At 49.2% G+C, this 22,585-nt stretch overlaps 1 protein-coding gene across 3 annotated transcripts; it reads right to left on the bottom strand.

Annotated features, from left to right (window-relative positions):
• Window positions 1-1,130: 1,130 nt before the first annotated feature.
• LBP (lipopolysaccharide binding protein) lies at window positions 1,131-21,841 on the bottom strand. 3 transcript variants are annotated; one of them, XM_008149751.3, is made up of 15 exons: window positions 21,692-21,841; window positions 19,847-19,961; window positions 18,357-18,485; window positions 15,254-15,409; window positions 14,614-14,677; window positions 12,846-12,909; window positions 10,920-11,011; window positions 10,218-10,394; window positions 8,647-8,706; window positions 7,950-8,117; window positions 6,411-6,478; window positions 5,832-5,874; window positions 3,971-4,034; window positions 3,109-3,185; window positions 1,131-1,495 (listed from the first exon to the last, which is right to left on the bottom strand). In XM_008149751.3, exons 1-15 carry the CDS (start codon window positions 21,813-21,815, stop codon window positions 1,451-1,453), a joined length of 1,446 nt encoding a protein of 481 aa, XP_008147973.3. In that variant the 5' UTR covers window positions 21,816-21,841; the 3' UTR covers window positions 1,131-1,450. The 3 variants fall into 3 exon arrangements, with proteins under 3 accessions (XP_008147973.3, XP_054579838.1, XP_028013535.2); XM_054723863.1 differs by lacking the exon at window positions 21,692-21,841 and adding an exon at window positions 20,110-20,202; XM_028157734.2 differs by lacking the exon at window positions 18,357-18,485.
• Between the last annotated feature and the right edge of the window lie 744 nt (window positions 21,842-22,585).

The raw sequence follows: 22,585 nt of genomic DNA, 5'->3' as shown, positions 1-22,585 counted from the left end.
GAGGCTCAGCGAGGCCTTGCCAGGAGCCCAAAGCAAGGCCACCGGAATCAAGGCTGGCTCTTCCCGCCATGCCCGAGGCAATGCTCTTAAGAGTAGGGGCTGGCACTGGGTCTAAGCTGCCCCTCCGTACCCCATGCTGAGCAACCCAGTGCCCACACATGGGAGATGCTTGGTGAGCATGTCTGGCCAGTACATATTGAGTCCTCACTATGGCTAAATAAATCCTTTTATACAGGTTACCTAACATCATCATTATCACAGCCCTAGGAAGTAGCTACTGTTACTATCACCCCTATTTCATGGATGAGGACCCAAGGGGAGAGGGACTGCCCAAGACCACATGGCTAGTCCTGGAAGAACCCCGAGCCCTTCCCCCATCCACCCCAGGGATGGATGCTGGTGGCGGAAGAGGGAGCCAAAGGAGCTAGGAGGGAGGAGGGGCAGCCACGGCTCACCCTGCTGGCAGCTGGATGCCAGCGCATCGCCCCATCTTGGATGGCTTCTGTCACACACAGGGTAAATCGGTCTATTCCCTGTGACTTACCTGCTAGCGGCAGCGCCATCCATCTGCTCATGAGCACAATAAAAAAACACCAAACGATCCTTGTGATTCCCAGTCCTGGGGTAACCAACTACATAGGCTGGAAGCCGCTTGTTAGTAAGTCTGATCAAAGTCTGGTTGTGCAATGATTAGAAACCAAGGCCTCTTCCTCCAAGCAGGGGGCTCATACACAACAGTGGGATGAGCTTTCTATTTGGGTCGGACCAAAACCCTAGACGGGTCAGTTTCCTCCTAATTTATACCCGAGTCAATGGGGAAAGCAGTGGAGGCTGAGTTTTTGCTCTGGGAGACCCATTGGCTCCGTGTCTGCATCAGGTAAGAGGTGAGGGGGTTGGGAGGCATATATTAAAATTCCCCATAAACCAAGATGGACAAGCCCCTTAGGAAAGCGGGCACCAGTGCCAGGTCCAGGGCTGAGCGGGGATCCCTTCTTCTCTCACTGAGGTTCCCCACAGCAGCGGCGGATGGGAGAGGGGAGTGTAGTCAGGGTCAAGCCCTGGAGACCACCAAAGGGACTGACCAGCCAAAGATCCCGTGGGCAGTAGGGAGGACCAGGTGGTTCCTTCAGTGAATCGTTCAGTAAATATTTATTGAGGACCCACTACGTGTCAGCACTGTGCACGGGGATCAGACAGTGAATAGAACAGACGGTGCCTGCCCTTGACGATCGTACAGGCCAGTGAGGACGATGGAGGAAGTAAAGTCCGCCGTCGAAGAGGGCCTGGGCACCCTCCCGAAGAGGAGTGTGGGGCAGAGGCCAGGCGGACCGCCCCCGAGAGAGAACAGAGAAGTCTTCATCCTCCCAGAGTCTCCGGGAACAGCCTGCAGATCTGGAGATGCCCCCTGCTGACCCCGCTGCGGCCTCCGAGCCCGTCTGTCTCCTCGCCCTCAACCTCTCAGGTACTGGACGTTGGCGCCTAAGAACAGGAAGTCCTAGGAGAGACAAGACAGAACAGGATGGCAAACACATCCTCTGCTTCAAAAATATGCCTCTGCGGTTTAAAAGGAGGCCCACGTCTGTGGAAACACAAGCTCTGCCAGAAACCAGGTCAGTACATAAATCGCCGGTGTGCCTCCGTCCCCAAGGTCTCCATAAAGCAAAGCTTTGCCAGCGACCTTCTCTGAGCGGCGATTTATCTGCCATTTCCCAACTGCTGCTTCCGGGCAGGCCTCATAACTGTCCCCTGTGCCACCTAAATGCTCTCTCCTTGGCAAATAATACAACATTGTGAGCGGCCGGGGTTTCCGCTCCCACTTCCTCGTAGGTTTCCATCACCTAAAGGGGCAGGGATTCTGCACTCAAGGCGAAGTCCTAGTCTTTCCCACAGCAAGACATCCCCTGCCTTTGGGTGTCAAACGAATGGACAGAATGGAGCTCAAAATTCTAATGAATAAGATAGCACATAGTACATCTTCCAATGACTTCCCGCGTGCCACACTGAGCTAGAGCCTTTCGTACTTGGCCTTGTACTGTCCCAGGAGCCCAGTAGGCCATGGGCTACACCCCATTTTACGGAGGAGAAAACTGGGGCCAGCTGCATGCATTGTCGCTCTGTCTTTGCTTAGAACAACCATCTGTCTGACTCCTTGTAAACTCCCAACCGAAGCTGGGTGTTGAGTATCTCAGCGCCCAAAAGACTTCTGGGGATGGGACTTTCAAATCTATCAGTTGGCCAGTGGGTCAACCTTCCTGACCACGCCGCTGCCCTTCACTCTCTTCGCAGCTGTTGTTTGCTGGATGTTGACGCTGTGCCAGGCACAACGCAGCATCTCCTTCAATGCTCCCCATCCCAGTCACCCCACCTTACCGGTGCCCTCCTAGAGAGATGCCCTGGACTGTGAGGCACAGATGGACCGTAAAATGCTCGATCAGAGCAGTGGAGAGAATAGTGAAGGATTAGATATATTCCTTGGCCCTAAAATAGTTCAGTAAATTATGGTCCATCTGATGGATGAGGCAGTACTTAATACTGGGTGGGGCGTGGGGGATAGATTGCAACAAAAAGAAAAAAAGAATAAGAAAACATGTATGAGCACTAGCAATGCAACTATTCAAAACACAATTTTTCAAACGCTTAGCGAAATAAAAAATACCGAAGGAAGTATATTAAAATTCAAACGGTGGGTGTATGTGGGGGTAATGGGTCTATGAGGGGGACCACACCAAACACATATTTATAATAAAGCTCTTCCACTTAAGCATTTAGAAGAAAGTTTAAAAAGCTACAAATGGCTTTTAGAACTCGGCCTGTTGGCATATCTAGGATTACAGTATTTAAAAATGAGCTGCTGGTCACTCACGGTGAGGGGGAGAAGGCTGTTTAGCACTGACCGTGTCACTACCTCCCGCCCCCACAGGAGTGAGTGCCACTTTGGAAGGACAGGTGGATGGCTCCGTGGCATGTAGCATCCCACCCCAGTCCCGGCCTTCCCAGCTGCAGGGCTGGGCTGGGCCTCACCCGCTGAGCGTTGGCCTCTGACCCTGGAAAGCTAAACAGCCCCCTCTCCATACCCCCGGAGCCCCCTGAGCCCCCTGGGCCACTCACCTTGTGGATCTGGAGAACAGGGTCGTAGAGCTGAATACGTTTCAGCAGAGGAAGGGGGAAGCCTGATGCCAATTTAGCTGGAGGTTGAGGCACAACATTGAGAGAAATTTGTTAATAGCAATTATAGACAAAGAGTTCTTTTTACAAAAAGGCCTCTGTGCAAACTCTATACACCGCACAGTCTCATTAATTATCACCAGACTGTGAGGTAGATATGATTATTATTCTCATTTTACAGATAAGGAAATTGAGCTACAGAGTGGCCAAGAAACGTGAACTTGCTCACACAGCTAGAAAGGGGTCGAACGGGGATTTAAACCCAGGAAGCTGCTACAGAAGCCTGAGCTTGCCGCCATGAGGCTATTTGAAAGGAATGGTAGGCATGGGGCAGGATGCACTCATTATAAGAAGCTGTGGGCATCTGCCCTCCACCCCCATCTTGCTTTCTATTGCAGCCAAGTGAAACAGGGCTTAGGTCTTTATGCTTCAGTGTTTAAAGGGTGTTGGCAACAGAATCAGAAATGTGAATTTAGAGGGGGCTGCCTTGTGCTCTCTAACTTGGTCTTTAGTCTTTCCCTTGCCACTTCAGGGGGCCCTTCTGTGAGTCTCTTCTTCTCTTAGAAGGCGTTTCCTGTGCTCTGAATTGTTGCCCCAGTCCCCAGCCTTCCTTAAGCCCTGGAGAGAGATGAGGTAGACTTCACCACTCCCATTGCAAACAGGCCCCTGAGGCTCCTAGGGAAGTGACTCGCCCAAGGTCTCATAGCCTGCAGGGGAACCCTGTTTCCCAACTCCAAGTCCAGTTCTCTTTCCCCCCAAAAGCAGTGTCCACTCTTGACTTGGAGAAATCCGTAGTGATACTTACCATTGACCTCCGAGTAGAGGGTGTTGAGAATGTAGTAGTTGAGCAGCGCCTCTAACAGCTCCACCTGGTGGAGAACAGGAGAATGGCACATGTGGCCACTGTTGACTTGGTCACAGCATTCTCCACCTGGCAGAGAACACTGACCCCGTGCGCCATATTGCCCACCAATAAACCTCCACACAGCCACCCTGGAGGTGAGAGGGTACGGTGTGTGCTGACATGGCAAAAGACTTGGAAAAGCAAATTTCAGATAGATACCTACATCAAGGTGTACACTTATATGTGTGCAAAAAGAGAAAAATGTTGGAAGACTGTACACCCAACCATCTTTCCTCTAGGAAGAACATCAAAGTTTGGCTTAGCCTTGTCTTAAATATTCAAAAAAATTTTTAACAGTGAGAATGTTTTCCTGAATTACTTGTGTAATAAACAAAATTTAAGATGCACAAGTTTTAACATTCACTATGTGCCAGGTATAGGACTCAGAGCATTACATATATCTGTTTCAGTCTTTACAATAACCTCTTTAAGTTGACACCAATGTCCCCATTTCATGGATAAGAAAACTGAGGCCATCAGAATGAAAGTGGCTTGTTAGACACTGGGCTGCAGGGTCAGCATTTGAATCCAGATTTATCTGATTCTATAGTTCTAGCTTTTTTTTTTTTATCACATGTTCCAAAAACTTAATACTTTTTTGTGAACCTTTACATATGTTTTATTTTATAGAACATTTTGCATGCCATGCCCAGATACAATATTAGTGTGTCATTATCCACTTTATTCTCTGAAAGGAGTCGTTCTTTGGGGTCCCTGTGCACAGTGTCTCTCCACACTTCGTGTGTTTATTTCCTCTTCGGAAGAACTTAAGGGAAAGTCTGGGAGAGGAGAACAGGGTGAGCGTGGTCAGAGGAGGCCAGTGTCCTTGGGACGGTGAAGAGGAAAACAACCAGTGCAAGTTCAAGTCGTCCCATCTCCTCCTCGGCCTGTGAGGAGCAGCTGCCATCACCCCACCTTCTCTCTTTTCAGAAATTCCCCCATGATTGCTCCAGCCCACACCAATCTTCCCATTCTCTTTCCTCCTTTAATAGGGGGCTATCTCACCACTTTTCTCTCTTGGTGGAAATCATCTCTTCGTTTTGTGTGCCCAGCAATTAATTTCTCTTGTTTTAATACAAGTTCCTATTTTCCTCCGGGGAACCCCCTTTCCAATTTCAGTCCATACTGTTGGGGATTGAAAATTCTGGCTCCAGGAAACCCAGCCTTGGCTGACTGGCCTTGTTGTATGTCTGGCCATAGTGATTGGCTAAAGAATGGGCACATGGCTAGGGTTGATCTAATGAGAGCTAGCACAGGGATTTTTGCTTTTTTAATGAAACCACAGGAAATTTAGGGGTTTTTTCACCAATGGGAATAACCTGCCTGAGAATAAAGCCAACACTGATAAAAGCAAACAGAGAGATGGAGATTCTTGATGCATTAATTTGAGCACCTGGGTCCAGCTATGCCTGGAATCTCTAGCCTTAGTAGTCTTCATTGTCTTTGTTTTGTTGTTGTTTTTTAATCACATGATTCTATATAGTCCTCTCATATGCTTAAGACATTTTTAGTTGGCTTTCTATTCCTTGCAGTTTGAAAAAATTGGTCCAATAGGAGATTTAGTTATGTATTTTCTTACATTGAGATGTAGCTTTTGCTTTGCCCTAGGTTTTATGTCCTTGAAAGCTTCTGTATTTTTCTAAGGCAGAGAACAGCTCTTCTCCTTTTCTTACTTCTACTCTTGGGCACCATAACATTGCTTGGTAAACACTCTGAATTAATCAATACCCCAATCATTTGATAAACAAAAACAATAACTTACATTGAATAGTCCAACTTTAGATTCTTTCAGTTCCACTTGTACCCTACAATGGATCAGAAATGGTTCAGAGATGTGGGTATTATGCCCATGGGATACCTAAGCCATGTGGCGTTACCTGGAAAGGAGGAGGCACTGGCTTGAGAAGGCACATGACTAAGGGTGGGGTAGGGGCAGGAGTGAAAAAGATGACTAACTAAAAACAATGATATCACCTTATTGGAAAGACTCAAAGAGGGGAGGTGGGTAGTGTAAAAGAGCTCAATCTTTATCATTTCAGGAAGTCAGTATAGCCGATGTCTAAAAGTCATAGATTAAGAAAAAGCAGTATTAATACATTCTTTAGAAGACTGGAAGTAATGGGGCTTATGTGGAAAGGAAGTTGGTGGAAGTAGGGCCAGTGGGGCTAAAGAATTTGGCTAACTGGGGCAAGATTTAAGTTTCCCTCTTGAATGTTGGGCCCCTAACATTGACAGGAGGATCTGGTCACATCTCCACCTCCAGTTACAGAGAATCAGCGAATGCCAGCCACATGGAGCAAGCCTGGTTGAGCGCCCCCATGTGGGTGGGAGGCTGACTTACTTTTCTGGCTTCAGGAACCCAGTGATCTTGCTGGTGTTGAAGGTCAACGTGGCCGAGAGGTTAGTGGTCTGGAGATTCCAGGGGAAGGAAACAGGTCTGAGTGAGGGAGGCTGTCTTCTCTAAATAAACAGCTCAATGGATTAAAGCAGGAACTCCTCTAGTAGACTATAGACTCCCAGAAGGTTCATTGTAGGTGCTGGATGTTTGAACTTGAACTTGAACATTTTTACTTGAAATTGTTGACTATGAGAACAAGTAAACTTTGAACAGACTGCTGAGAGCAAGTGTAGAGTGCCTGTCCCTGGAGATGTCTACAGGGCTCATTTCTCGCTATCTCAGGACTAAGATTCAGCCCTAGGAATAACAATAATCATGATAGAAATAATAGATTATATTTTCATTTAAAATATATTGATGACAAAAATTTTCATAACAATATCAAATTGTAGATATAGCATTTGGGTGCAATTACCCTCCCAGAAATTTGTCTTGTTGCGTTTCAAACCTAAAAGAAAAGAACAAAATTTTCCGCCCAGTGAGCAAGAGTCCCAAAAGGCTCAGAATCCCTTCTCTAGAAGACAGGGTCCACCGGGGAGGGAGGAACTCTCTCAGTGTTTAACTCAGAGGGAATGTAATCCAGGGACTTGGTTATACAAGTGATGGAATTGCTGAAAAGCCAAAAAAAAATAAATAAATAAAGAGAGTTGAAGTGGCAGCTCAGGGATTAACAGAGGCAGGAAGCTACTTCCACCTCAAGACCAGAAGAACAGAGAGAGTTGGGGTTATGGGAGCCACCATGGAGGAGACCGCCAACCCCCCCCCTCCCCCCGTCTTTGTCCTAGACAAAGAGAGGAGAAAATACTCTGCTTCTTCCTTCCTCCTGCCCTCCATTCTCTTGATAGTGCCTTCAATTGGCTGACCTAGCTGGATGTCAGAGTGCTGCCAGGGATCCTGGGAAATGTAGTCTTCAGGGGTCAGCTATAGGTACAGAGCAAACAGGTCCAAGACCCCTATACCTTCCTTCCCACAGTAGCCCAGACTCACTTGGTGGGAGATAAATACATTAAACAAATAAACCTGCAAACAGCTGCATAAGTATATTCATAATAAATGTAATGAAGTAAAATAATAGGGTGCTACAAGAGAAAAATGACAAGGAGCCTAAGGTGCATTGGGGTAAGAGCAATCAAGAAAGGCCTCTTTGAGCCCTAGCCGGTTTGGCTCAGTGGATTGAGCATCGGCCTGCGAACTGAAAGGTCCCAGGTTCGATTCTGGTCAAGAGCACATGCCTAGGTTGTGGGCTCAATCCCCAGTGGGGGACTTGCAGGAGGCAGCCGATCCATGATTCTCATCATGGATGTTTCTCTCTCTCTCTCCCTCTCCCTTCCTCTCTGAAATCAATAAAAATATATTTAAAAAAAAAGAAAGGCCTCTTTGAGGAAGTGATATTCAAGTTGAAATCTGAAGGAATTGGACCGGCAGTGAGTGGGGGGAAAGCACACGGGAAAAAGGAACAGCATTTACAAAAGCAAACCTTACCACGCCAAGCTGGAAGATAAGCTCCCTGGCAGAGTCAGGCAGGAGCACAAAGCCCTCAATCTCCATCTGGGGGGCCAAGGACAGGTTCCCAGGGCTGAAGTTCAGGACGGGGGCAGAGACCACTCTTCCCTGGAGCTCCAAGTTCATGTTGGGGTAGCGTTTCTCTAACTGGGGGCAGAATGGGGAGATTATGTCAAGAGAAGGAAACATGAGGGTTTGCCGGGAGAGCCTGGAGGGAGACAGATAACTCTGAGCATGCTTTCTGGTGGACTTTATTCCCATAAAATGCTCTGTGCCTTTTTCTCTTAGTGGTGTCATAGGACACCTTTCCATGAACACAGAGAGTGGTCATTATCATGGCAAAACCTTACAGACAACTTGATGCCCAGTAGGGTTAGATCAGTGACAGCACCCAAGCATTGATTCCGTTGTGCATGGGTCATGATGGCATTCCTTGGGATTCTCAGATGGCACCAGTAAGGCTGGGCAACCTGTGGTCCCAGGAGACCTGGGGCTCAGGCCCGTGCTATTGGGGCTTTGAAGGGAAGAAAGCCCCAAAGCCTGCAGCACTCTGGCCTTCACTGAGGGGCTCATTGCTCGTTTTCTGACTCTTGGTCAAGCTGAGAGGAGCCTGGGGGGTTTAAAGAGAGACCCCTGAAGGCTGGCCTGCACCACCGAGGGCCGAGGGAAGCCTTACCCGGGGGACGAAGGCGCGGAAGGACTTGGTGGTCAGTCGGATGTTGGAGGTCGGTGGAACCTGCAGTGAAGAGATGCAAAGAAGTTTTAGGGTTCTCCTTCCAGAACTGAAGGTCTAAACAGAGAGGGAGAGGTGGCGGGTGTTTCGGACTGGAACTTCTCGAATGCCCGGGGTTACCATGGCAGTGACAAGATGCCTGTCCTTCAGTCAACAGGGGTACATGAGACCGTGGGTACTCTCTGCTCTCCTTGGGGCACAGGTGACATGCAGGACCCACTCAGAGGGTTCATTTCAGTGAGATTTGCAGTCACACAGACCTAGATTTGGCTCCTGGCCTTGTCACAATGTGGTCTCAGGCCACTCCCTTCACCTCTCTGAGCTTCAACTTCCTCACCTGTGAAATTGGTTAATAATAGTCCCCACTTATCAGGGCATTGCGAGGGTTCCGTGAAATGGGGGTACAACACATCTGGCACAAGGCCTAGCATATAGTGAGCACTCAATGAAATGGTTATGTGATCCCGTCTGCAAGAGAAAGGACTGCAGCGCCGGTGGGAAGGGTGAGTCAGATGTGATGATGGAGGAAAAGTCACTCCAGTCATTCACCAGGTGGTCCCTGATTTATCACCAGGGAAACTGGATCATCCAAATGGACCACCCTGTGTTTCCCCACCATCCTGACATTGTTCACGGGCTACAAGAGCTGCTAGAAATAACCTTCCGAAACCCAGAAATATGAAAGACGTGATCCACTGTAAAATTTAGTATCCCTTATACAAAGCCACATTTGAGAAAGTTGTTTTAGAGGTAAGTGCTAGGAGAACTTTGTTTCTCCTTTTTACCATGAATCACTAAATCATGTTCCTTTTTACTTTGTCTACAAGGAAGCCCCCAGACAGATATTTATGGGTTCAGTGTCTTCCTAATTGTGCTTTATTTTTAACTTGGTCTTTTTTTTTTTTTTTTTAAATATATTTTATTGATTTTTTACAGAGAGGAAGAGAGAGGGATAGAGAGCCAGAAACATCGATGAGAGAGAAACATCGATCAGCTGCCTCTTGCACACCCCCTACGGGGGATGTGCCCGCAACCAAGGTACATGCCTTGACCGGAATCGAACCCAGGACCCTTGAGTCCGCAGGCCGACGCTCTATCCACTGAGCCAAACCGGTTTCGGCTTTAACTTGGTCTTTATTTCCTATTCTATGTAACTTTATGCATTTCATTCTCTAAAATCTTTTTTTAAAAAAAAAAAAAACCCACAAACTATCAGAGTGAGATAAATTATGAATTAGAATAACAGCTCTAGACTGAGGGAACGGGGAGAGAATAAAACCCAGACAAGCAAGCCACAAAGTCTTCCACGGTTATTATAAGAAAGAACTTTGATTTTGAGCTTCCTGGCAGCCAAAGTGAAAAGGGAAATTGTACTGACACATTTTTCCTGGTCCCAGTCTTTTTTCTTAGTCATAATTTATTACTTCACTGATGTAAATCAGGCAGAAAGGAAAGAAGGAAGGGAAGCCAGGTTACACCATCACTTGTAAGCATTATTCTGTCACCAGCCTTACCACATCATCTGTGATGGAGAAGTTCAGGTACCCTGCCTCATGATATACCAGGCTGGCTGTGTTGAAGACATAATCAGAGATGGCAAAGTAGACCATTCGGGTGTGTTCCTCAGGAAGGCTCATGATAGGAGCAAGGAAAGGAACTGAGGAGCGATGATCACGGTTAAAAATTTCAGCCTGGAGAGAGAAAATAAGGTCCATTTGAATTTTCAAAGTTTTCCTCAGGCGGGACTTCTGAGCTAGGTAGTCACCTAAACAGGTTGATGATGGGCCACTGGCTAGAGACACTGCCTGAAACTCCACCATTAAAGACGTTTTCCTTTGGGTCTTTCCTTTCCTGAAGTGTTGCATGTCCAGAATCCCTTAACAAAACACCCACCAGCTTTGGTGTATTAACCCCCAAGACCTATTGGCCAGACCTTCTGATTGACCTCATCTGCATGGTGGGCAAAGTGAAGCAGAGGAAGGGGAGGGAGGGGGAGCTACAGGCCTAGGAGTTTTCAGACACTTGTGAGAGGAGCCTGGCTCTGGGAACACTCCCCACCACTCCGGATTGCCCCGCCCTCAACACAGCTGGAGCCATGGGGTGATGAGGACAGAGCTGAACCAGGCAGACAGGAGGCTCCAAGAAAGAGCTGATCCTGAGGGACGAATGCCTCGCTGAGGCAGGACCCACCCAAGCCCCTGCTCCAGGACCCTCACCTTCAACATCACGTCCAGCATTTGGGCTGCTGCCCGAGGGGCCTCCATTAAGCTGTAATCAATGCCAGCGAGACGGTCAATCTCTGTTGTGACTGTGAACCAGGGGAGGGGCAGAATTAGGAGCCAGACAAGGAGAAGGGGTGAGGGCTCTGACTGACCTACACTCCGGTGATGTTCTTCAGAGCCCCCTGCCCCTCTGCCTCCAGACCCTCCACCCAGCCCAGCCCTGGGCAATGAGCTGCTTCATAAGAAAGAGACCAGCTGGGTCCTTTTGTCCCACTAGTGGATTAGCCATGCGGGGAGGGGTGTGCTCTGACTGAGCTTGAGTGGGTTCCAGGGACACACACACACACACACACACACACACGCACACACACACACACACACCCTGAGGGCGAGAGGAGCCCAGGTCTGGCAGCCCATTCACACCAGGAGCTTCATGCCAAGGAAGCTACACAATGAGGAGAATTCTCTAACAAAGGGTATTGCTCCCCAAGTTTATAACTGAGGGGAAACTGGCCTCCTATCAACACAAACCAATTAGCCAGGAAGGTCAGCATGTCCAGGGGGCTCAGACTCTCCCCGCTAACGCCCTGGAGGAACAGGGGTTCTATACCTCACACAGGGTTGTCCGTGCCCGCCTGGGCCTCCACTGGAGGGAGATGTCCACAGGTGAGCGTAGGGGCCAGGCTATCAGAGGACACCTCAGGCTATTTGGCAGGGGGTAAACCACAAACTTTACATGTGCATCCTGGACCCAGGGTCTCCACTTCTGAGGACTGTTCTACGATACACTCACATGTGCAGGCAAGGAGGCTGGGCGAGGTGCCTCCTTCCCCGTATTGGCAATAGCGAAGGAGGGCCCCAAGCCTGCATGCCCAGAGTCTGGGGACTTAATAAATAAATGAAGACACAGCCATCGGAGGGACTGCTACACAGCTATTAAAATGAGTTCTGTTACAACTCCGTTGGAAAGCTGTGTGGCAGGATCTGATAGTGTTAAACTATGCATACCAGGTGAGCCTGCAATTTCACTCCTAGTGTAACCCAAAGACATGCGTTTTATGAGCTAGAATATTCATAGCAGTGCTATGCATAATGGTCTAAAACGGAAACTACCAAATGACCTTCAACAGCAGAATGGACAAATAAAGGGAGGGACCTTGACTCGGTGGAATACTACACAGCAAGGAGGATGAATGCGCTCACTGCATGCAACAATATGGGGTCAAATTCATTTTAAGGTTGAACAAAGAAAGCCTTTGCTTTTGGTAAAAGACTTTAAGTCCTGCAAGGCTCCATCCATGGACAAAATGCAAAACTAACCTTTGCTGGTAGAAGTTGGGGTAGTGGGTACCCTCGAGCGGGGGGGTAGTGACAGAAGGAGACCCGAGAGGGCAATCATATTCTGTATGTTGATCTGGGAGCTGGTATATATGTGTTCAGTTTGTGAAAATTCTTCAAGCTGTTGACTTATAATGGGAGCACTTTTCTCTAAGTATTAGCTTCCACAAAGAGATTTTTTTAAATGAGATCAATTTATATGCACTGATATAGAAAGATCTTCAACATATACAAGTTACACAAGGACAATGTCTATCCTGTATACATTAATATTACTCACAATTATGCATATGCATCTATATTCATGAACAAAAGAATATATATGAATGTATGTTCACATGTATATGTATATGTATATGTATATGTATATGTATATGTATATGTATATTTGTATATGCAAAGAAAATATTGAAGAGGATACACCCAACACAGAGGTTACCTCTTGGAGGAAATTTTGAAGAGAAAAAGGGACTTTTAATTTTTACTTTCTATACTTCTGTCCCACTTAAGATTTTGTAAGATACATATATGCTCTTATGAGGATTAATAGAAATAAACTGTCTGGTGCGGGGGGCACCCTACCTGGAAGAGTTTGGAGATAAGGCTGTAGGTCAGAGGTCACCGATTTCTGGATCATTTCGCAAACCTGAAAGGATGGGAGAGAAAGCCTGAGTGAGTTCCCTGGCTTTGGGCTGGCGCTGTGCTAATTGCTTTAGTCACATTTCACATATTTGCTCATTGATCGTTGATGATAAGTACTTATTATGTGCCAGGCACCGAACAAACAGAAATAATCAGAGACACTTAGGTCCCTACGTGGACCCCAACAGGGACCAATCAGTCCTTCCAAAGTCGATCCCAGGGCTGGACATCTGAGTTAGGGAGTCACCTACACAGCCTGATGAGGGGACATCGGCCGGAGGCCCTGCCCTGAGCTCCACTATTACAGACAGTTCTTTTGAGCAGCCCTGGACTCCTGGAATTTAAAGGGGAATAGCAGGACTAGATAGTACGTAGATCTAGCCATCCAAATAAGTGTATATTTAATGTAGATACTTCCAAATGTCATCACTTAACAGGTTGGCTGGATTGGTCATTGTTCCCTGTTTCCTCTGACTCATTACAGCATGGCAGTGAGGTGCTGGAGAAGCAGGTTTGCATGTTTCCCAAACTCACCTCGCCCCCAGGACCCCAGAAGAAGAAAAGGCACAGAATGCAGCTTGCCACTCCAATCTGTGGGGATGCCTGCTATTCCGATTCAACCACCAGGGGGCACTCAGAGCCAAAGCAGAACTTGGGCCAAGGTGCAGGGATATAAGTGTATTTTCCTCTTTCCTCCTACATTACTTTCTCCCTCCCCAGGCACACACTGCTACAGACACAGCTCCAGGCGTATGATACCTCTGAAATGGGAGTGAAACGTTTTTGTTTGGCCAGAGATGTAAAAATTTGGAGATTTCACATAATTTTTTAAAATATTTATTTTTTAAATATATATATATATTTTTATTTCAGAGAGGAAGGGCGAGAGAGATAGAAACATCAATGATGAGATAGAATCATTGATCAGCTGCCTCCTGCTGGGGATCCAGCCTGCAACCCAGGCATGTGCCCTTGGCCGGGAACCCAACCTGGGACCCTTCAGTCCGTAGGCGGATGCTCTATCCACTAAGCCAAACCAGCTAGGGCTTCACATAATTTTTTAAATGGGAAAACCTGACACCATCGCTGCCTTCCCACCCAAGGCGGGTGCTCATGTGCTTGCCCAGGTAGGAACCGGGTTCTCACCTGGTTCACTCGCTCTTGAAGTTTCCTGCCTGGTTGCCGCAGGCATCTAAGTGCTGCTTTTCCTTTTGGCCTTTGTGGGGCAGTGGGGGCCGGGGAGCGAGACCAAGCAGAGGGCGGGGCGGGATCTGCTTGGCCCCTGCTTCCCACCCTTGGCCAAGCATCTAACCATTCTCTGCTTCACAGGACAGACTCAGAGTCCAGAGACCTACGTGTTGGCCCAGCTTACCCACCAACTCTGCGACCTGTGGCAGGTGATCTGTTCTCTCTGGGCCTTGGGCCCACGTATGACCTGAGCCCAGCCCTTGCGTGGCTCTGACATTCTTTTTTCTATTTTCTATTTTTTATTGATTTCAGAGAGGAAGGGAGAGGGAGGGAGAGATAGAAACATCCATGATGAGAGAGAATCATTGATCTGGCTGCCTCCTGCACGCCCCCCACAGGGGATTGAGCTCGAAGCCCAGGCATGTGCCCTTGGCCGGAATTGAACCCAGGACCCTTCAGTCTGCAGGCCGACACTCTATCCACTGAGCCAAACCGGCTAGGGCAGCCCTGACATTCTTACCTTGCTCTCCAGTATTTTTTGGAATTTGGACTCGATCTGGTTGTGGAAGAGATTCAGCAGCCACCTGGGGAATGGAGCACAGGGCCTGGTCAGCTGTGTGCCACTGAACACAGTGTCGGGGGGCGGGGGCAGCCAGGAAAGCCAGGCCCTGGCCTCCGGCGGGCCGGTTCCTAAGGGAGCCCTCCCTGCCCCAGTGTGGTACCTGCTGTGTCCCCGAGTCCCAGCTCCCAGCACACTCACTGATTCAGGGCATCTGGCATCCCAGCCCCTGCTGCCCCCCAAGCAAATTCAGTAGATTTGGGGGAGGGGCTCAAGAATCCACATTTCCCTAATCAAGGACATTCCACTCAAAGACACTTGCCCAAGGGCTTGTATGTTTTTCATAAACTCTCCTTTGGCCAAAAGCCCTGGTGTTCCTCCAACAGCCGAATTTCCTTTGCCTGAGGTAGTTCCTGAAAACTTCTGGTGGAAATGGCTCACCAGTACTCCTGGCTTGAATCTGCATCTATTAACCTGTTCCCGTGTTGGGCTCAGGCATTACGCCTGGACCTTGGTGCTTGTCAGAGGCCAGGTCGCTGGCTGGCTGGACCTCGGGCTGCAGCCAGGGGTCAAGCTGGCCACTGTCCCTTTGGTGACCTACCCCAAATCTCCCGACATGTCCACCTCCACATCACGGATGTGGGTGCTGCAGCTGGAGGCAGTGACCGTGGGCCTCCCCGAGGGCTCGCTGCCCAGGTCCAGGTTGACGGAAATGGTGATGCCCTTGACGTGCACGTCAAAGGAGCCGTGTAGCCTCCTGGAGGAGATGAGAGAAGATTGGTGGATTCCTAGGCTAGATCAGCCACCGTTTGGGGGGAAATCGGAAGCTCATTCTCACCCCAAAATAAGTGGAGCTGGAGCAAAAATTTAATTACAAAAACTTTTACAAATATTTATTACAAAGCAAAGATGTATTACAAAGAAGTCCATAAAAGATCTAGAACAAGCATGTCAAACTCGCGACCCGCAGGCCGCATGCCTTGTTTATTTGGCCCGTGTTAGCCTTTGAGTTTGACATGCTTGATCTATAAGAAAGCCTGGGTTCGCTTGTTGATAGTCAGGGATGGGCAAAGGCTCTCAGAAGCCACTAAGGAAATGGTCATACACTTGCCAGCACAGAAAATTGAAACTTCAGTGAACAAAAAATGCCACAGGCAAAGTAAAAAAAAAACCACACAAAACTGCATCATGAGTGAGCCAGAGCTAATTTCCTTAGCATATGAGCTCATTTCCTTAATACACAAAGAACAAGCTTATACTAATTAATAAGGAAAGGACAAAGTGACCGAAAAGAAAAGAGAGATCAAAGATATGAACAGGAAGTTTGACTGCAAATGAGCATGTGAAAGTTATTAAGAATAAAAGTCACAATGATGCCAGCTTCCACCGATCAGATTGATGAAACGTTTGAAGTTTTAACCGCCGGTGCTCGTGAAGGTGTGGGCCCCAGAAGCCCCAGGCGCTATGGCCGGGCGAACACCTCTGGAATACAAATTTGTGGGATCCCTCCGAATCACACACACACATCTTTGGCCCAGGAACCTGACTTCTAAGCCTTTACTCTGTGGCTCTTCTGGCCAAGATATATGTGTGGGGCAGCTCACTGAAGTGTCATGAGTAATAAATAGCATAAAAAACAGAAAACCACCTATAGGTCAATTAGTAGGGAAGGTTCAGTGAGCTGTGGGCATCAATGCTATGCAGCCTTTAAAAAGAATAAGGCCAGCCCTGGCTGGTGTGGCTCAGTTGATTGGATCATTGTCCCATAAATGAAAAGGTCGAGGGTTTGATTCTCGGTCAGGGCACATACCTACGTTGCATGTATGGGAGGCAACCAGTCGATGTTTCTCTCTCACATCAATGTTTCTCCCGGCTTCCTCTCTCTCTAAAATCAATGAACATGTCCTCTGGTGAGGATTATTTTTTAAAAAGGCCAACGGTAGTCTATCTAGACAATGGACTATTACTCATCCATAAAAAGAGATAAAGTCCTGATGTATGCTATAATGTGATGAACCTCAAAAATATGATGCTAAGTGAAAGAAGCCAGACACAAAATGTCACATATTGTGTGATTCCATCTATATGAAATGTCCAGAATAGGCAAATCCATAGACAGAAGGCAGACTGGTGGTTACCTGAGGGTAAAGGAGGGGGAAATGAGGCGTGACTGATTAGTGGATATGAGGTTATGTCTTGGGGTAACAAAATGTTTTAGAACGAGACACAGGTGGTGGTTGCAAATGTACCAACGCCACTGACTTATATACTTTAAAATGGTTAATGTTATATTCTGTGAATTTCACCTCAATAAAAATATTACATTGGAAAAAAGGTTAAAAAAATGAGGTAGATCTTTACATGCGCCTATGAAGAGATCTTGAATATACTTCAGTGAAAAAAGCCAGGGCAGAAGAGTGTGGTCTGATTTCTTTGATAGAATGGAACGAATGTGCATAGATAGGTGATATATATATATATATATATATATATATATATATATATATATTTATACTGAGCATCTTGCTAAAGTATTGTTGTCCAACAGAAATATAATGTGAGCCACATTGGTCATTTAAATTTTCTAGTAGCCATGTTAAGAAAGGCAAAAAGCAAGAGTAATTAATTGTAACTATCATTCCAACATGGAATCAATCTAAACATTATTAATGAGGTTTCTTGTGTTCTTTTTTGTACTAAAATCTTCAAATCTGGGGTTTCACACAGTTGTCCCAGCCTCTTTTCAAGTCCTCAGTAACGGCGTGTGGCAGAAGCTGCTACACAGACGGTGCAGGTCTAAAGTGGAAATACGGTCAGGTGACCAGGAAGAGACTGGGCAGCCCTCTTTTAGGGGCTGAATTGTGCCCCGCCCCCAGCCCATAGGTAGAGGGCCTAAACCCCAGTACTTCAGAATGTGACTGTCCTGGAGACAGAGCCTTAAAGGGGTGATTAAGTTAAAGCGAGCACGCTAGGATGGGTCCTAATCCAGTCTGACAGGTGTCCTTGTGAGAAGAGGAGTTAGGACACATGCAGAGACGCCCGGGTGCATGCACAGAGGGGTGACCATGTGAGGACTCACAGAGGGGCGGCCATCTGCAGGCCAAGGAGAGAGGACTCAGAAGAAACTAGACCTTCTGACACCTTCATCTCGGACCCCTAGCCTCCAGACGTGTGAGAAAAATAAAATTCTGCTGCTTCAACTGGGAGTCTGGGATATTTCGTAATGGGAGACAAACCCATCTTCCATCCAAGGACCTTGGGGGTTCAAAGTGCCTGGAGAGCCTCCCTTGACCAATGGCAAACAGGAAGATGGGTCACCTATCTGCGTTGGGGTAACTCAGAGGGGTGCCCCATCCACACTGTCCCCAGAGGGTCTCACTTCCCCCAGCCCCTATGGGTGCTTCCTTAGGTCATTTCCCAGATAAAGTACTTTCACTTGAAGCCTTGGGATCTGCTTTTGGGGGAAGCAAACCAAGAAAACACAGTATTATCTCACTTAGCTCATGGACAACCCCATCAGGGAGGCAGAAGATGGGAAGAGATTGGTCCAAGAGCCAGGACTTGGAACCGGGGGGATGGGGGTCTCTGGCCTTGGACTCCCTCCATCCACCACCTGGCCTTCTGATGAGTGAGGAACTCCTTGGATCCGAGAAGAATGGGACCAAGGCCAAGGGTCCGAGAGCCTGCGAGTCGAGCAAACTTACAGGAATGACTTGCGCACCTTCCACTTGCCCTGGACCTGGATGGAGGAGTCGGAGATGGACAGGCTCAGGCCCTGGCCAGGAAGGGGTGTCAAAGCAGAGCTTAGCAGCTCACAGCTGTGGATGTTCAGGCTGAGGAGAGAGACACGGAGGGCAGCATCAGCCCTGGCAGGGGCCTTGATCTCACCTTTTACCTTTCCCCAGTGGGGACTGGACCAGCAGGGCTGCTTCAGGCAGGTGTCTGGTTACCCCCACTTACCACGTGCCTGCTGTGTGCCCCACACCAACCACACAGCCATGCAAGCACCTTGCATCCATTGTGTCACTTAGCCTCACAGAAGGGTCAGGACTATTCTCGTTCTCTTTTCACAGAAGAGGTGCATTTGCCCAAAGGCACACACTCAGGATCAGAGCCTACAAATCTCATGAATCTGGGTGGGATCTGAGTTCGGCCCGTGCACACACCCCTCTGGGTTTGCACCTCCTTCCCCCTGCCATCCCCTCCCTTAATACATTCAGCTGTGTGTGTGTGTGGGGGGGGGGGGGGGGGGGGGCGGGGAGTGGGGATCTGATTCAGGGAAGGCCAAGGGCAGCTGGAGTAAAGATGCCAAAAGGGCTGAGGGCAGCAAACCAAGACGACACACTGCTGTGGGCCATCAGTGGGAAAAGAATGGCCAAGTTCCATTTTATTTGCCTGGCAATGAGTAGGTGCTCAATAAACGCTTGCTGATGGACTGAATAAAAGAAGGAAGGAAGGAAACAATGGTCGTGAGCAGGGAGGGAGTGATGAGTTGTGGGCTCAATTCCCCTCCTTTCATTGTCTGCCCCTCAAACACTGTTTCATGCCTTTTTTTTTTTTTTTAGCATCAGTTGCTCATCTACATATATAAAAGACTAATATGCAAAATGTCCCCTCGGGAGTTCAATCACTCGCTATGATGTGCACTGACCACCAGGGGGCGGCACAGAAGGAAGGAAGGCCCCAGCCGGCAGCCGGAGGCCCCAGTGGGCCCTGATCGCCGGCCAACTCTAGGGACCCTACCCATGCATGAATTTCTATGTATATAATAATCCTTTGAAGCCTCAGCTCAAATGCCACCTCCTCTGGGAAGCCTTCCTTGATTCTTCCAGATGTTCAAACCTCAGCTCTAACCCTTGGGCCACTGTATCTAAAGTTTAAGGTCTATCTTCCCTTCCAGGGGGTCAGACTGGAGCCTGGATTATTATTTCCCACAGGAGGTAGCAGTGTCATCCCCATTTCACAGGTAAGGAAACTGAGGCTCAGGTCCACAGTCAGTATGTCTTCGTTTATATTTGTTTCGTGAGCAAAGAGAGGAGCCAGTTCCCTCCCTGAACTTCCTTCTGAACTCGGTGAGAAACTATGCCACTGTCTGTCCCAGAGGGGTCCTGACCCAATCCTCGGGCTCTCCCTCCCTCTCCAGGCTCCCAGCCCTGCCCAGCCGGCTCGGGGCCCCAGCAGAAGGGAGCCCCACCTGTGGAACTCGTAGTGCCCACGTCCAACATGTTTGATCTTGAAGTCCCCAGTGAAGTCGGGCAGCATGATGTTGTGCAGCTCCCTCTGCAGGGCCACCAGCCCCTCCTTGGCCACTGCAGACAAGAAGGAGCTGAGAGTCAGCCGAGTCGGCCTGCCTCTCTCCCCTCCAATCCCTTCAGAGGCTCCCCCCACCCGGGGAGAGACGCCGACTTCCTTACTAACGCTCATTCCAGTTATGGGTTACTGAGCCCTTCTGCATACCAGGTGGTTTGAGAAACACTCAGGATATCCCGGCGTTACATGGGTTACGTGCCCATTTTATGGACGAGGAAACAGAATGCCCGTGTCAGCAACTCCACGAGGGGAGAAGGGCTGTGTGCTTGTGTGGGTGGTTCTCGTTCCTTCGTGCCATCTAGCCTGAGTAGAAGAAACTGTCAGGATTCTAGGGATAGAATCCAGGCTTTGGCATCTTTCTAGCTGGGTGACCTTGAACAAGTCCTCAGCCTTCACTTTCTCCATCTGTCAAAACGCAGTGAGGACACTTTCCTCCTTGGGGTGCGCGAGGATGAAAGGAAACCCCTGCAGAGCACACGGGGGCTGGAAGGATCAAAAGCACCCCTGGCGTGGTGCCTGGCACACAGCAGGCCTCAGCAATGCCGGGAACAGCGAGGCGGGTTATATAGTAAAAATACTGGAAGGACTAAAAAGTCCAACGCCAGAGAACCGGTTAAATAAACATGGCACTTCCACACGCGGAAAGGGACAAAGGCAAATTCTGCTTGATTTAGGGTTTCAGTATAAACAGGACCTTCTGTTTGTTCTGAAATATGAGGGAGCCAGGATTCTGCCCTCAAGGAGGACATGCCCACACCGTTGACCAATGGCCTGCCTCTTTTCAACGTGCCTTCCTCCCTTGGCGAAAGCTTGTGCCGGTCCCTGTGCGGACTGCTACCCCTGGCCTCTGGCTAATCCCCACTTACCTTTTCTACCTCCCCTCCTCGGGAAGACTTCCCTGACTGCCTTCTCTGCCCCCAGCCAGTCTGGGCTCCCAACACCCTTGCCTGAGGGAATGTTATTGCCCCATTTAATAGATTAGGCAATTGAGGCTCCAAGAATAAGGAGCTTTCCTTGATCAGTTCGGTGGGGAGCAGTGTATAAATACCCGAGATCCCTTGCCCCAAGGATGGATGAATTCTGATGCATTGTTTTGGCATCTTTTAAAAAATACTTCTACTTTTTTGCCCATTCTTTCAATGGAGGTATAAAATACGTCAAGTACCCAAAGGGCACTAATCGTAAGGGATTGCCAGGTAATTTTAAAGCTTCGATACACACCTATAACCACCACCCCAGCTGAGAGGCAGGCAGCACCTTCCCAGCACCCTGCAGGCTCCCTCCTACCCCTCCCGGTCTCCACTGGCCAGAGGTAACCACCGTTCTGACTTCTGGTTTTCAGGCACGTATCTTCAAACTTTACCAAGGATTTCCCCAGTGGAACTGTTGCAGTCCCTGGGTAGGAGCTGGTTTAATAACATTCCCCTCCTGCCCTCTGCCCTCTCCCATCTCCCGTTGCCTCTCCCCTACGGTGTGTCCTGAAATCAACTCCCAAATCAACTGCTTGCACCCAAATCCTGTCTCTGTTGGCTAGCAGGAACCCTGCTAAGACAAGTAAGTGCCTGAGCGACTCAGCGGTTGGGTGATGAGGCCAGAGTTTGAGCCAGGGCCGCCTGGCCGGGAAGGCCGCCTGGCCGGAGGAAGAGCGTCCTGTCTGTGCACCGCCGAACCCAGGGCAGCCTGGTGCCAAGCGGGTCAGCCAGTCCAGCCCTCAGCCATCGCTCCTTACCGTACTGCAGGCCCTGGTCGGTGATCCTGGCGACCAGGCCGGGGTTGGCCCCCGGGGCCCCCGGGGAGGACGCGAGCAGCAGCCCCAGCAGCAGAGAGGGCAGGACCCTGGCGGGGGCCCCCATCCTGGAGTCCGGGTGGATGGGCAGGACTGCGCAAGTGCTGGCGGGGCCCAGCTTCCTTAAGTAGCTGCTGCGCTGGCTGGGGCAGCTCCCGGGTGGGGACGGGTTCCTGGAATCAGGGCGGGAGGGGGAGGCACAGGGCCTGGAACCTGCTTGCGACATAGCTGGGGTCACGGGTCATACTTAGATGCCGGTTGCTGCTGCCCCAGGGTCAGAGGTAGGTCGGCCTGGCCCCAGGTGACAATATCTGTCCACCCTGCCCACACGAAGACCCCATGTTCATTGCTAGGAAGGCCCGGGTTTACACACCAGGGGACTGACGCTCAGAGAGGCCTGGTCACATGCTCACGATCCCACACCCAGGAAAGGGCAGAGCTGGGAGTCCAAGCCAGTCTGGCGCCTCCAGATTCTCTCTTCTTTGTACTCCACTCTGTTTGTTTAAGAAAGAACCACCCCCAGCCCCAGCCCGCCGTGGGGAAACAGGCTTCCTCCAACCTTGGTGGTGGTAACATTTCAGGAAGGTCACGACGGCCAATCAGTGAACACCTGCAGGCCCAGCCACCTGACCCAGAACTAAGCCACCGTGTCGCTGCTCCAAGTGCCCATTGCTGCGCTGTGTGAACCAGGCAAGGAGGAGGGGACCCGACCTAAAGCGTCCCACAAAGGACACTGGTGACGTTAACGACGAGACAGCCATTGAAAGCCAGGCTGCAGCAATCAGTGTATTTCCTGATAAGGAAAGAGGGCAATGAGGGGTCGGTTTCTAATGCACC

Source organism: Eptesicus fuscus, chromosome 12 (assembly GCF_027574615.1).
Source record: "Eptesicus fuscus isolate TK198812 chromosome 12, DD_ASM_mEF_20220401, whole genome shotgun sequence".
Lineage (NCBI taxonomy): Eukaryota > Metazoa > Chordata > Mammalia > Chiroptera > Vespertilionidae > Eptesicus > Eptesicus fuscus.
Note: the sequence above shows the minus strand (reverse complement) of the source record. Positions and strands in the feature narration are given on the sequence as shown.

Excerpts from the sequence above, each read along its gene's own strand:
- LBP (XM_008149751.3), bottom strand. The coding sequence starts at position 21,815 with ATGGGGGCCCCCGCCAGGGTCCTGCCCTCTCTGCTGCTGGGGCTGCTG. Across the intron at positions 14,678-15,253 it reads GACATGTCGGGAGATTTGGG|GTGGCTGCTGAATCTCTTCC; the intron begins GTAGGTCACCAA and ends TCCATTCCCCAG. Across the intron at positions 8,118-8,646 it reads TCCGCGCCTTCGTCCCCCGG|TTAGAGAAACGCTACCCCAA; the intron begins GTAAGGCTTCCC and ends TTCTGCCCCCAG.